The 14,683-nt window shown below is 50.4% G+C and overlaps 1 protein-coding gene across 1 annotated transcript in view; it reads right to left on the bottom strand.

Moving 5' to 3' along the window:
• KCNB1 (potassium voltage-gated channel subfamily B member 1) overlaps positions 1-14,062 on the bottom strand; it is a 90,923-nt gene extending 76,861 nt beyond the window's left edge. Inside the window, exon 1 of the mRNA XM_042930713.1 lies at positions 13,496-14,062. Within this exon, the coding sequence (XP_042786647.1) occupies positions 13,496-14,062 (567 nt within the window). The remainder of the gene's footprint in view (positions 1-13,495) is intronic.
• Positions 14,063-14,683: the final 621 nt, after the last annotated feature.

Raw genomic sequence — 14,683 nt, 5'->3', positions numbered from 1 at the left:
CAGAATGGAAGCTAACTTTGAATCCAGGAATGGGAGAGGATGACTGAAATTGTGGTCACTATTTGAAACAATAATAAATGATGTGTACGCATATGCACGGCACGGGAGATGGAGGAAAGTCGACCCCTTCAAAGAGACGCTGGGAATTCCAGGCATGAAGAGAAGACGGAAGACAGGGCCAATATCATCATCCCCTCTCTACCTTCTTTTTGCTCCTCACGTGTCCCTGGCAGGGGAGTCGTGGGCTGCCTCACTGGGGCCCTTGGGTCCACGAGGACTCTACGAGGCAGAGCTGGCCAAGGTGAAGGGCCCCGTGGATCACACAGGCCTTGAACGACTCCAGGATGGGCCCTGGGTAGCAATAAGTGAAATATGATGACCTATTTTTAGAAGCTGTTTGATTCCAGGTCCATTACCTGGTGGATGTGAGTGATGGTGTGGAATTGGCAAACGTAACATTATTCTCGTAGACGGCGTCTGCCTGCCAGGCCACAGTGGGCAATTGTGGTGGAGACCAGCCTTGTTGCAGAGCAAAAATGGAACAGTCAGGGCATGAGGCAAACACCTCAAGTGTCTAATTTAATTGTGTCTCCTTGTTGTGAATGAAGGCCAGAGGCCACTTCTTCCTGGCCCAGGAAACATGGGCCTGAGAGTGGGCAGGTAGAGACCAGGAAGGTGGAAGGATATGGAGGAGGTACACCTGAGAGACCCTTGTTTGTAGGGGAGATCCCTCTGACCAATCATCACACGATCATGCAAGTTTGCACACTCATTCACTCAACAAACATTTACTAACACTTAACTTAAGCAAAAATAATAACAACAATAGTTAACTTGTACTGAACACTTGCTGAGTGCCCACGACTGCTCTGAGTGCTTCAGATAGAGCTGTCAGGGTGCCTGGGGGGCTCAGTTGGTTAAGCATCCGACAGGCTCAGATCATGATCTTAGGGTTCATGGGTTCGAGCCCCGCGTCGGACTCTGTGCTGACAGCTCAGAGCCTAGAGCCTGCTTCAGATTCTGTGTCTCCCTCTCTCTCTCTCTGTCCCTCTCCCACTCATGCTCGGTCTCTCAAAAATAAATAAACATTAAATTTTTTTTTTTTTTAGATAGAACTGTCACCCTGGCTGTTGTGAGACTCCTCAAATTATGGATCAGGAAGTCAAAGCCCAGAAAAGTTAAGTCATCCTCCCAAGGACACACAGCTTGAATCGTCACTGAGCTGGGATTTGAGTCCGGCCAGTCAGGCTGCAGAGCCTGCTTTTTTAAGCATTCCTGTCTCTCTGTGGGCCAGGCCTGGCATCACATAACAACCCAGAAGCTACACTTAACAGTGTTTTGTGCGAGGAAGGTATGAACATCAGGTTTTTGGAGCACAGAGGAGGGAGCAGCCAGTGCTGCCTGAAGAGGATGTGGGTGGTGAAGGAAGAGAAGCTGTGGGTAGATGAGAGGAAGAAAGGGGACAAGGCAGAAGAATCAGTCTGGCCAAAAGTATGGAGCAGGACTTTTGCGTTCTGGGAATGCAAAAAGCTGAGTGTGGTATGAGTAGAGGGGTCGTGGACAGCGTATGGGCAGAAGCGAATATGGGGTGGTTGGCTGGAGCCTTGAAGGTCAGGCTAAGGAATTTGGGCTTTATCCTGGGAGTAGTGAGACCCATGGAGGGGTTTTTGGAAGGGGGGATGTGAGCAGATTATATATGAGAAAGATGCCTCTTGGTTCTCTGCAGAGGATGAACTGGAGGAGGAAGGCTGGAGACAGGAAGGCCAGTGTGGAAGTTCAGTGGAAAGGTCAAGTTCCAACAGTGACAGGTCACCCCTCTGATCTTATCTCCCCACCTCCCGGGATGGCTCACTCTGCTTCAGCCACACTGGCCACCTGGCTGTTCCTTGACTGACCCAGACATGCTCCCGCCCCAGGGCCTTAGCACATGCTGTTTTCTCCATCAGGAACACTCTTTCCCCAAAAGTCCACATACCTCCTCCTCTCCTCTTCTGATAGTCTTTATTTAGTTGGCATCTTCTTGGTAAGCCCTTTCCTATAAACTGCCCCCCCCACCCCGGTCAAATACACTCTCTCCTTCCTGCTGACCTTTCTTCATGGCATTTGTTATCAACCAAAATACTACATTATTTGATCTTGTAATCTCATCCAAAATACTCCAGTTTGTATCTCTAAAAGATGAATATTTAAAATTTTTTTAATGTTTACTTATTTTTGAGAGACAGAGAAAGATTCAGAGCACAAGCAGGGGAGGCACGGGGAGAGAGGGAGGCACAGAATCTGAAGCAGCTCCAGGCTCTGAGCTGTCAGCACAGAACATGATGCGGGGCTCGAACCCACTGACTGTGAGATCATGACCTGAACTGAAGTCAGACGCTTAAGTGACTGAACCACCCAGGCGCCCCTAAAAGATGAGTATTTTAAAACACAACCACAATAACATGATCATACCTAAAAAATGGCATTAATTCCTCAATAGCACCAAATATCCAGCCAGTGTTCATCTTTCCCGGTCATTTCATGACTCCTTTTTCACAGTTGCTTTGCTCTGGTCAGTTTCCGTATTTGTTAATGCTTTGAACGGTTTCACTCTCTCCCCTACTAGAATATTAGTGCCATTAGAGCTGGGATCTTTATTTTGTTCTCTGCTGTGTCCCCAGTACCTGGCACAGGGCCCAGCACACAGTAGGTGTTCAACAAATCTTGCTGAATGAACACAGCCAATCATAATTGTACAGCTGATACTGATCTTGTGGGCATTACATGTTTCTTATCGTTATTTACCATATTACCTTATCTAATCCTCATAAGGTCTTTGTGCAGCAGGGGCTATGATTGGACCCATTTTACAGAAGGGGAAACTGAGCCATGTGGCTCAAGGACTCACAGCTAGAAAATGGCCAGGGCATAAGACCTGAGACACAGACTGGGCGTCCGTGGATGCTGATGGAGGCTGAGGGTTTATGGCTGCCCAGAAACTGCCCCCACATCCCACATAGTCTTCACAGATTCCTCTGCCCCCACCCTCCCCCACCCAGGCCGCCATCTTCTCTTGCTTGGAACATTGCAACATCCTCCTGGCAGTTGGTCATCCTTTATTTCTGTAAAATGCCCATTTCCAGGCAACATCCAGGGGGTGGATGTCCACAATGCACAGGACAGCCCCTCACAACAAAGGATTATCCATCTTCAAATGTCCAAAGTGCTGAGGTTGAGAAACCACGTCCAGAAGTATCCTGCATCCAGAGCTTAGCTGAAGTCCATGCGAGTCAGACTTCCAAAAATGTGTTAGTGACAGCAATGAAAGTCCCAAAGTTGGTACGCCAAATTGCTTTTTTCATCAATTAGTGCGTATTATCAGTTATCTTTAGGATAACACTTTTCATTTGACAAACATTTACTGAGTGCCTGCTCTATGGCAGGCACTGTTCTAGGCACTGGGGACACAACAGTGAACAAAACAGACAAAAGCTCTGCCCTTTGAAGCTGGTATCCAAGTGGGGAACAGAAAAAGTAATTGCATAATTAAGTAATTATATGCTAGGTCAGGTGGAGAAACATAAAGCAGGAGAGGGGGATGAAGAGTGTTGGGGATACTGTTTTATAGGGTGGTTGGGAATGCCTCGCTAAGATGACATTCGAACTGAGATCTGAAGAGTGTGGGCAGTGAGTCTTATGGCTATCTGCAGGAAGACTACCAGGCAGAAGAAACAGCAAATGCAAAGGCCCTGAGGTGGGAGATTGGTATGCCTGAGGAATAGCAAAGAGGCCACTGTGGGTAGACTGCAGTGATGGAGAGAGGGAGGGTGGTAGAGAAGGGGGCCGGAAGGATGTTGGAGGAGAGAGGAAAGATGCCAGACAAGGGCCCTGGATGATAGGACTTGAGCTTTTTCTCCGAGGGAGATGGGAGCCATGGGAGGATTCTGAGCAGGGCGGGTGAGCAGATCTGACTCAGAAGTTCCTCTGGCTCCATGTGGAGGATAGACTGCGGGGGTGTGGGGAGGTGGGAGCACAGACAGGAAGAGGCTCCTGCAGTGGTTCAGATAAGAGAGGAGGGGGACCTGAGTCAGGAACGCAGCAGTGGGGCAGTGAGAAGTGGCCACATTCTGGACAGGGGTCACCCACGTGTGTGTGTGTGTGTGTGTGTGTGTGTGTGTGTGTGTGTGTGTGAGAGAGAGAGAGAGAGAGAGAGAGAGAGAGAGAGAGAGAGAGAGAGTGGCATTCCACAAAGCTTTCTTCAGTGGAAAAGGAGAATGGGGGGGCCATGCTGGATGTGTCAGGGACTGTCCCTTATCTCTGTCAACAATTACCCAGACGGCACCTCTCTACATCCCCAGCACGGTGTACAGAACTCTACATCTGTCAGGACCTCTGACTCTCCTTACCCCAGGGCTCTTCCCAGGAGTCAAAGGCATCTGGAGCCACAAATGGTGCTGGGAAAACTGGACGCTCACGTGCAAAAGGATAAAGTCGGTCCCTTACCTTACACCACACACAAAAATTAACTCAAAGTGTTTCAAAGACCTAAACGTAAGACCTAAAAGTATAAAACTCTTAGAAGAAAAGATAGATGGAGGACATTGGATTAGGCAAGGACTTCTTCGCTTCGACACCAAAAGCACAGACAACCAGAGAAAAAAATAGACACATAGGACTTCATCAAAATTAAAAACTTAGGTGCATTAAAGGACACAATCACTCAAGGGAAAAGGCCTACAGAATGGTAAAAAATATTTGCAGATCACATATCTGATAAGGGGTGTTATAATACCCAGAATATATGAAGAACTCTACAACTCGACCACCGAACATGAACCACTTGATTAGAAAATAAGGAAATTACTTGAATAGACATCTCTCCAAAGAACGTGTGCAATGGCCAGCAAAGCACACGAAAAGATGCTCCACATCACTCATCATTAGTGAAATGCAAATCAAAACCACAACGAGATACTACGTCACACCCAAAAGAGTGGCTGTTATCAAAAGAACAGAAAATACCAAGGGTTGGCGAGGACTGGAGAAATTGGAACCCTTGTGCACTGTTGGCGGAAATGCACCATGGTGCAACAATATGGCGGTTCCATGGTGGTAATCGAATTACCACACGATCCAGAAATTTCACTACCGGCTATGTACCCAAAAGAATTAAAAGCAGGGTCTTGAGGAGGTATTTGTACCCCCATGGTCATGGCGGCATTGTTCACGGTAGCCGAAAGGTGGAAGCAAGCCAACCATCCATGGATGGATGAAGGGCTAAACAAAGGATGGCCCGCACATACAATGGAGTATTACTCAGCCCTAAAGAGGAAGGAAATCCTGACACAGGCTATAACATGGATGAACTGTGAAGACGCTGACCTAAGTGAAATGAACCAGTCATAAAAAGACAAATACGGTATGATTCCATTTATATGAAGTACTTAGAGCAATCACCTTCATAGAGACGGGATGATGATTGCCAGGGGCTGAGGGGTAGGGAATGAATTTAACAGATACAGAGCTTCAGTTTTGCAAGATGAAAAGGCTCTGGAGACTGGCTGCACAGCAATGTGAATACAGTCAACTCTACTCAACTACACACCTAAAAATGGTTAAGAGGGTGAATTTTATGTTATATGTATTTTGCCATAAATAAAGCAAGAAATCATCTGGGGGTTATATTCCTACTGTGGGGCCCAGGCAGAAGTGTTTCTCAAAGCTCAAGGGATGTGAACTTTATCGGTGAAATTACCTATGAAAATAATGCTTAATGCTAACCCTGTGTCTCCAGTGGTCCCATCCAGAAGCCTTTGGGGGCAAGGTCCTTATGGACCAGGAGCCAGGAACACCCCCAAGTCAGGTGGGAGACAGCAAATACATCTCTCCCCTCACACCATTCTCCCTACGGTGAGAAGGCAAAGCTGGGGGTGGCATCCCTGGGCTCGCTTCTTACTTCCGGAAGGCTATCCACACAGCACAGAGGCCAGACCACGGGCTCCCGGTCAGGGAGTCCTCCTATTCCCTGTGTGACCGTGGGCCGGCCACTTTGCCTCCCGGGGTCTCAGTTTCCATGGCGGCAAGACGAGGGTAATTTTCCCTCCCTCACTGGGTGATGTGGGAATCAGATCTGGTGGGCATGTAATGTTCCTTGCACTGTGCTTGGCTCTCCTCACTGGAAGCCGTGAGTGGTAGCTACGGCTGCCATTGTTTCTCATTTTATCGGGGAGGGATGGGGAAGGGGCCGACGCAGCCCGCCGGCCCTGGGTTTTCTTCTTTTAAGACCGTCTCCGGTGGGGGTGTTGTAAGAGGCCTTTCTGGCCCGCAAGACAATATTTCCCACAGATCTTTGGCTCGCTCCCCCAGGACCAGAATCGAAGTCAGGGATCCAAGCACAAGCAGCTGATGTGGGAAGGGATCCCAGAAAACCCTGGTAGGGGAGAGGGGACGTGAGACGGGGAGGGAAAGAAGCAAACTGGGTGTATTGTCAAGCAAGGAACTACTTACTGTAGGCGCCTGGAGCTTAATTCTTCTCAGGAACTCTGGGGCCCAGGGTAGACCATCCGGCACTGAGTTATAACCCCCTCCAGGGTGAGGGAACTGGAGTGTTTGCCACCTTCCCCCATCAGGCAGCAGTTGAGGGCTGCTCTGGGTGGGGCATTAGGTCCCTGTCTTTACTGGACTCCACTGGCCAGAGGGAGCCTCTAAGGCAAAGAACAGCAGGTGCAGGTGGCTGGGGGTTGGGCTAGTGGCCCCGAAATGGAAAGAGCTAAAAGGATCTGGGTAAGACCCGCATGTCCTCCCTCTATCAGGGCCGAGTCCCGACGGCCCCTCTTGCTGTTGAGCAAGTTATAGAACTTCACCTTACCATGAGCATGTACCATTTTAAAAGAAGAACAACTCTTTGAAAAGGAGCTTATTGATCTGGCAGGATCATCAGGAGGATTAAATGAGACAATGACAATTAAAAGCAAAACAAAACAAAACCCCCCGACAGTTACTGAATGCTTTCTCTGTGCCAGACCCTATTCGAAGTGCTTTGCGTGCATTAACCCATTTAATTTGGTAGCAATTCAAGGAGACAGGCACTGTTACTGCCCTCATTTTATGAGCGAAGGACCCAGGGCACAGAGAAGCACAGCGTTTCGTCCCAAGTCACACGGTTAGTGAGTAAAGGAACCCAACTTTGAACCTGGGCGACCCAGCTCTAAAATCAGGGCTCCCGTCCATGATACTATTAAGTCTAGGAAGTACACAAAGTCCTGGGTATGGAGTTGGTGTTTATTATTCTCTTTCAGTTAATGAAGCTTTGGCCAAACGTTCATTTGGCCAACACTTTCCTTCCTAAGCATTTTCACATTTTCACATCTTGTAGCCTTTCAAAACCCCCGGGAGACCCACTGCCAAGGTGCGATCCTGATCGATTCCAAAGGAATGGAAAGATCTTTGAGCCTTGATGAGGGTACCAGTGAGGTCAGAAAGGCCTGGAAACGGTCCCTGACCTTTCACCAGCTCGATGCAGGACCCAGGCTAGTTGAAGCATCCTCCGTGTTTCCTTGTATCAAAAGGGGGTACGGCATTTCTGAAGCCCGACTTCAATGCCTTACATCCCCTATCTTACTCAATCCCTCGGGCAACCCCATGAGGTGGGTTTTCTTATCATCCTCATCTACAGATTAGAAAACGGAAGCTACAGCTGCTGGGATTCCAACCCAGGACTGTGTGACCCCACAGCCAGGATTCCGGATCTCTGCAATTTCGTCTCCAAGGAATAAATACAGACATCTAGGATGACTGACCTGGGGCTGGCAAGAACCTCAGCCGGACGACTTAATGATAATACATGAAGCCCCCTGGCTCAGGTCAAGGAAGCAGAAGCATCATCACATTAGAGGCATGAAGTCCCAAAGGGGCAGGCAGTGACCCGGCAATTAACAACACTGTAATAGGAAAGGCTGCCAACCAAGGGTGTAGCTAGTATAGAGGAATTCCATGATAACGTTAATAATCACTGTTGTCATTTATCGAATGCTGACCACGTGCCAGGCACTTTATGCAGCTTATCTCCTCATGGCCCTCTGAGGTGGGCTCCCTTATAATTCCCATTTCCTAGATGAGGAAACTGAGTCACAGAAGGAAAGGAACTTCCAAGGTCATATTACTGGCAAGCCATGGAGTTGAGACAGAATCACATCTGCTGGACCCCAGAGATGATTCTTTTTCTTCTTTTTTTTTAGATTTTGTTTTTATGTAATCTCTACACCCGAAGTGGGGCTCGAACCTACAACCCTGAGATCAAGAGCTGCACACTCCCCAGACAGAGCCAGCCAGGTCCCGCCCCCACCCTTTCACCTGAGATGATTCTTAAGCAAATCTGTGGTGGGCAAAATACTGATCGCTGCCATTACATAAAGACCATTCCTGCTTTTGAATATAATAATATATAATGATGATTATTCACACATATAAAGTACTTTCCACTTGCAAATTATATTCACATCTGAAATCTCACTGAGTCATCAAAACAGCCCAAGAGGTGGGCATGGCTATAACTACCATTTGGCCGATGAGCTTACTGAAGCTCTGACAGCTTGAAAGGTCTACCCAAGATTCCAGGATTAAGAAACGCAGGCTGGGAGCCAGACCAAGCTGGCTTCAAACCCTGGTCCAAACCCCATTTTCATTCCTTCAAAAAATATTCGCTGAGCATTTGCTTATGTGAGTTCTAGCAAGTGACTTCACCTCTCAGAGCCTCCATTTACTCTCTGTGAAAGAATCCGTTTAAAAAAATTTTTTTTAATATTTATTTTTGAGAGAGAGAGAGCGTGAGTGGGAGAAGGGCAGAGAGAGCCAGAGACACAGAATTCAAAGCAGGCTCCAGGCTGTGAGCTGTCAGCACAGAGCCCAACACGGGGCTCGAACTTACAGACCGCAAGAAAATGATCTGAGCTGAAGTCAGACACCCAACTGACTGAGCCAGCCAGGTGCCCCTGAGTCTTAATACCCCTCATCAAAGCCATTCTTTCCCGCATCTGAAAATGCCACACTTGCTTCCCCCAGGCTTCCTTGCAGTGAGAACAGGAGCATGTGACCAGATTGTGGCCAATAGGATGTGAAAAGAAGTCTCATAGAGCCTCCTGGGAAAGGTTTGCCTCTCAGAGAAAAGGTGGTACACAGGAGGAAATATCCCTCTTCCCTGGGTGGATCTCATGGGCCTACATTAGCCCTCTTGTGACATGAGGCATCCAGCCTGAGGACCAAGCCAGCTGGAGGACTCTAGATTCTAGAATCCTGATGGCATCATGGAGCCATTAACCAGAAACCAGCTACCCTGGAGCTTTCTGTTATGTGAGAATCTTCCCTCTTGCAGAGGCCACTTTGAGTCTTCTAGTTCATTACTTGCAGTCCAAATTGGCAGATTATCTGACAGGATTGTTGAAGGGATTTCAATGAGACAGGACATATAAAGTACCTCTAATCAGTGCCTAGCACCATAAACAGTAGCCAATCTGGAAATCAGGAAATTATCTCAGACTGAGATATATGCCGTGAGACTATTCCAGGGAGGGCAGACACTCCTGGCCTCGCAAATTATTTCCCTCTTGCTCTCCCGCTGAGAAAAGCCTGTAGAGTTTTCCGAGAAAGCAGAAACCCGGGGGTGGCCCAGGACCACAGCCCTGTCGCTCCAACGGGGCTGACCCCAGCTTCCCAACAAGAATCAATCACGTTGCCTTTTGCCTAATGGATTTTGATTTCCACGCCCCTGACGGTGAAGGCTAGGGCCTGTGCTTTGGCTTGCCTCCCGTTGCCGAACATCCCATCAATTATTAACAGCGTCAGCTCTGTCTTCCAGTACTGCTATCAGAAGGAAATAGTTTGTCGCAACTCAGCCCACCTGGTCATAGAGAAGGGCCTGCGCTCATTATTCATAGCAAGAAAGCCCCACCTACTCCTACGCGCACTGTGCTATAAATCTTGACAAACATGATTTCTTGATGACCCTGCAAGGTGGGCCTCTTAGCTCCAATTTATAGGTGGAAGGCTAGGGTTTACGGAGGCGAAGAACCTACGTGAGGCCCGAAACTGGGGAGGTGATGCGGCTGGGCCCAGACCCCTGGTCTGTCCTTGCTCTAAACACATGAGGTACGGTTGTTTCTGTATCTCACAACCACCTGGGAATGATCCTTCATTTGACCATCTCCTTCTGTGGTCTCCAAGAAACTTCCACAGGCTTTACTGTTCTGACAAGCAAGACAACCAAGTGGGGGGATGGACGGGGTGGGATGGGCAAAGCGCAGGCAACTGAAGGAGGCCAGAGGCCCGGGAAGCTGGGCTGCAGGCAGGCAGTGAGGAAGGAGAGACAGAGCCCCCAAACCTGAGACACCCTGACTGACGGATTGCTTGATCCATTCATTCATTCATTCCACATGTAGTCATTTGGAGCTCCTCTGCACCAGGTACCTTGATGGGTGCCGGGAACAGAGCAGCAAATGGAACTCGTGGCACTCACACTCTTGAGGGGGAGAAAGGAAAGGAAGCAAATGCAATTTCAGATGGTGCTTAAAGCCTATGCAGGAAAGACCCCGAGTGAGGTCACAGAGAGTAAGGAGAAGGAGGCTGTTTTGGACTGGAGTTAGGAAAAGTCTCTCTGCGGAGGGGTTATTTGGACAGGGACCTGCTCAAATGAGGAATGAGGAGAAGCAGCTGGCCACGGGACAAGTTGGGGAAGAGCATTGTAGGCAGCAGGAATAGCAAATGCAAAAGTCCCGAGGAAGGCTAAAGCCTGCCCGGTTTCAGGAATAGCAAGGAAGCCAGTGGGTCTGGAGCCCAGTGAATGACAGGAGATTGAACGGGTGAATTCAGAGAGGACGTGGGGACGGATTCAGTGGCGATTCAGGTACGCCATGGTGGAGGGTGTGGATTTTATTCAGAGTGTTGTGGGAAATCTCTGGAGGATTTTAAGCAGATGAATAATGTGATCCAATTTATATTTTGAAAAGCTCACTCTGGCTGCTGTGTGGGCAATGGATCGTACGGGGCAAAAGTGGAAGCGGGGAGACTAGGGAGGAGTCTGTGGCATTAAATCATTATGGAAAGAACAAGGTCTTCAAAATGACACTTGGGTTTGAACTTCTGGCTACGCCTGTTTGCTTGCTGTGTGACCTTAGGCAAGTTATTCAACCTCTCTGAACCTATTTGTGAAAGGTGGGATAACAACAGAGAGCTGGTGTAAGGATTAATTGTGTTGTTACATTTCGTGCACAGTAAAATATTTGATCAATGGTGGTCAGGATTTCTGCTGAGGATCAATGAGCCTGCCTGCCTCCCCATCTCAGTTCTGCCTGAAGAATATCCTAGACTGTCCATCTGCCAGGAATGTGAGCTGACAGCCTGAGCCTGGGATCACGGAGAGGTCATGAAGCTCGTCCCTGCGAGCGGATTAACCCGAGGGCAAGATGAGGCTGTTTATTGCCAGACGGCGTCTTTTGCAAGCCTGAGCTCCCCTATCTCGCTGCCAGACTCCAACCCAAACACGGTCCTTTGCCTGCTTCTTCTGTGGGAGGGCGACTCGACCCCCGTGGCCCCTCAGTCTCATGTCTTCGGGACAGGACAGGGAGGGGGAAGAGTCATGTTTGGACCTAAATAGGGTGTGTGTAGGAAGAACCCATGTCAGGCCTGGAAATAGCAAAGTAAGTCTGCTGATCCTAAGCCGGTTAAGGGTGAGTGACTGTCTTAAGAGGGAGGTTTTTTGGACACGAAACCTAGGGCAGGATTATGGTCAGAGGCAGCCCACAGAAGAAGAAACCAGGCCTAGAAGTCTCTCCTTAGGGTTGCCAGGGAAGAGAGAAAACCTTCAGGCCTCCCTCCACCGTCCTACCAGCCACCTCCTCTTGCATTCATTCTCAGAGGCCTCTTCCTGGGCAGCCCGATCTAGTGAAAGGACCCAGCCTTGCAGGTGGATCTTCAGTAATGGGCTACCTGAGCCAGGGGAATCCCACAAGGAGAGGCCAGGCCGGGCGGGAGGCAACCTGAGCAGATACATGATGCTGATATATATGTTTCCTCCTGCCTTTTTCTTTTTGCCACGAATACATTTACCTACCTGCTCACTCCACCCCCACCCTCCTCTTGGCCCCACTCTTCGAAAGTGAGTTATGTTCGGGGCGCCTGGGTGGCGCAGTCGGTTAAGCGTCCGACTTCAGCCAGGTCACGATCTCGCGGTCCGTGAGTTCGAGCCCTGCATCAGGCTCTGGGCTGATGGCTCGGAGCCTGGAGCCTGTTTCCGATTCTGTGTCTCCCTCTCTCTCTGACCCTCCCCCGTTCATGCTCTGTCTCTCTCTGTCCCCAAAAAAATAAATAAATAAATAAATAAACGTTGAAAAAAAAATTAAAAAAAAAAAAAAAGAAAGTGAGTTATGTCCAACATATCTTTCCCAAAGTGGTCTTCCTGGATTTCAACATCAACACTTCTCTTTTCTGGCTCCCTCCGGGCCTCCCACAACCTCTTTTAGAGTGCTGAGCACACTGTGTTGTCATTTATTCCCGACACCCTGCCTGTTGGCCACCTGAAGACAGGCCCCATCTCGCTGAGGCCTTCCCAGAAGCCAGCTCAACACAAAGAAGCCGCTCATCAACCAGTGACCCCCTTCCCTGGCCTGTCCCCCCACCCCAAGTCTTCCTCAGTCTGTTACAGCCTCTGCCTTTACCCAACAGCACACTGGTCCACTCAGTGTGACTGAAGCCTTTCTGTCTCCTTCTGCTTCATTTTCCACATTGCCTCATTTTTGTCTCTTATTTCAAAATTTACATCCTCTTCGACAGCCAAAGCATCTTTACAAGCTGCACCAAATCATTCTTGGAATAAACTCACCAAACAAATAAAGAAAGAACAAACCAGGGGTGACCCTTCGCCCACAAGCATCCACAGCCAGCTGCATTCGTCATGCATGCACACACCCACCCCTGAGACTCTTTGCCTCATTTTCCTTACTTATGTTAAAACTGCCTGACAGTATTTCAGTGTCCTCCAAGCATGTCTGTAAGCTGCTTTCATTCCTTCCTTGGGGCAAAGTGGGGTGATGAATACAGGGATAAGTATTAGAATCGCAGGTGACCACCCCCCCTCCAGTCTGGGTCTAGGACTCCACAAGGGAGCACTGTGTATACAGACCACACTCTACTCCATCCCAGCAAGGCTTTCACGTCGCTCTGTGCTTTCTTATTTACAGCGCCCACCCCTTTGCTGTGGATTTTTTATGCCTCCACAAATCCTTGTCTCCCACAAAGTCGAGGTATTGAATAATGAAGGGATGAGGTCACCAATGCAAATAGGAACAGTCCAAAGGGGTTGGTCCTCATCTCTGAGGCCTGGGCCATAGCCCCTCCCCTTTCTGGTCTCATTTGGGAACTAAACCAGAGGACCCCCCCCCCCCCAACACACACACCAGGCCGCGGTCCTCCATCTGGAGACACAAGCAGAGCCACCGATACAATCTCCCGCAGATCCCAGACTCACCTTGGCAGCCACGGAAGAATTGGGCTTCTCCAGGAGGTCCCAGAGCTTTTTCCTCTTCTCTGCACAACACGTGTTATCGAACTCCTCCCCCTCTCGCTCCCTCAGGGTCTCTGCCTCCCGCTTGAGCTCCTCGTTCATCTGCTCCTTTTTCTGGTGGTAGCGGGCCTGGCAGCAGGACTCCAGGTAGATTTCGTCGATGCCCCAGTAGTCGAGTTCTTGGCTGAAGCTCAGCGCGCACATCTCCTCCATCATGTGCAGCCGCCCGGTGCGGTAGAAGTTCAGGATGGAGGTGAAGGCGCCTGGATGGCGGTCGAAGAAGTATTCGTTGTCGTCGAGGCTGTAGTCGTCGCACACCTCGAGCAGCGAGTCGTGCGTGTTGCAGTCGCGCAGCTTGCCCAGCCGCGTGCGGGGCAGGCGGTCCAGGGTGCGCCAGAGCACCTCGTGCGCCAGACCCCCGACGTTGAGGCGGACGCGCCTTGAGCACGCCTTGCTGCGCACGATCTCCATGGGCTCGGGCGGCAGCGAGCTGGTGGAGCGGGAGCCATGCTTCGTCATGCCCGCCGGCATCGCTGGTCCGGCTGCCCCCGCCCCCCCTGCCCCCCCAGGCCGCTGTCACTGGACGGCAAGGCCGGCCGCCGCGGGGGAGGGGGGCAGGGAGCGCTGTGGGCTGCTGGGGGTGCAGGGGGCCGCGCGGGCGCGCGTCACGGCCGTCTTCTCACCTCCATCCCGACCGCTGCAAGGCAGGAAGCGGACGCGGGTCAGCAAACAGAGAGCTGGGCGCGGCCCCTCCCCACCCCTCCACCGGGACCCCAAGCGGCCTTGACCTTCCCGGTGCTTAAGCGGCTCAGGGGGTGGGGGGTGGGGGTGCAGAAAGGCTTGGCGCTGTCCCTCCCGCCGGTGCTGAAGTCCGCCCCACCCCACGGGTGGAGGGAGGGGCCGCTCTTCGGGGCGGGGAGAGGGCCCCCAAGAGACGCACCGGGCACCCGGGAGGCCCCACCCCGGGGTTCTGCTGCCCAGGCCCGACCCAGCCGCCCGGGGCGCTGTCCTCCCCTTCGAGTGCTGAAACTCTCTTCTTTCTGGGTCTCCCCGTCGAGTCCCGAACCAGGCCCCGCAACGGGCAGAGAGGGGCGCTGCATGAAAAACTTTTTTTTTTTTTTTTTTTTTTTAGATTTCTCATCGATTCCTTCC

The sequence above is a fragment of the Panthera leo genome, chromosome A3 (genome assembly GCF_018350215.1).
Source record: "Panthera leo isolate Ple1 chromosome A3, P.leo_Ple1_pat1.1, whole genome shotgun sequence".
Classification (NCBI taxonomy): Eukaryota; Metazoa; Chordata; class Mammalia; order Carnivora; family Felidae; genus Panthera; species Panthera leo.
Note: the sequence above shows the minus strand (reverse complement) of the source record. Positions and strands in the feature narration are given on the sequence as shown.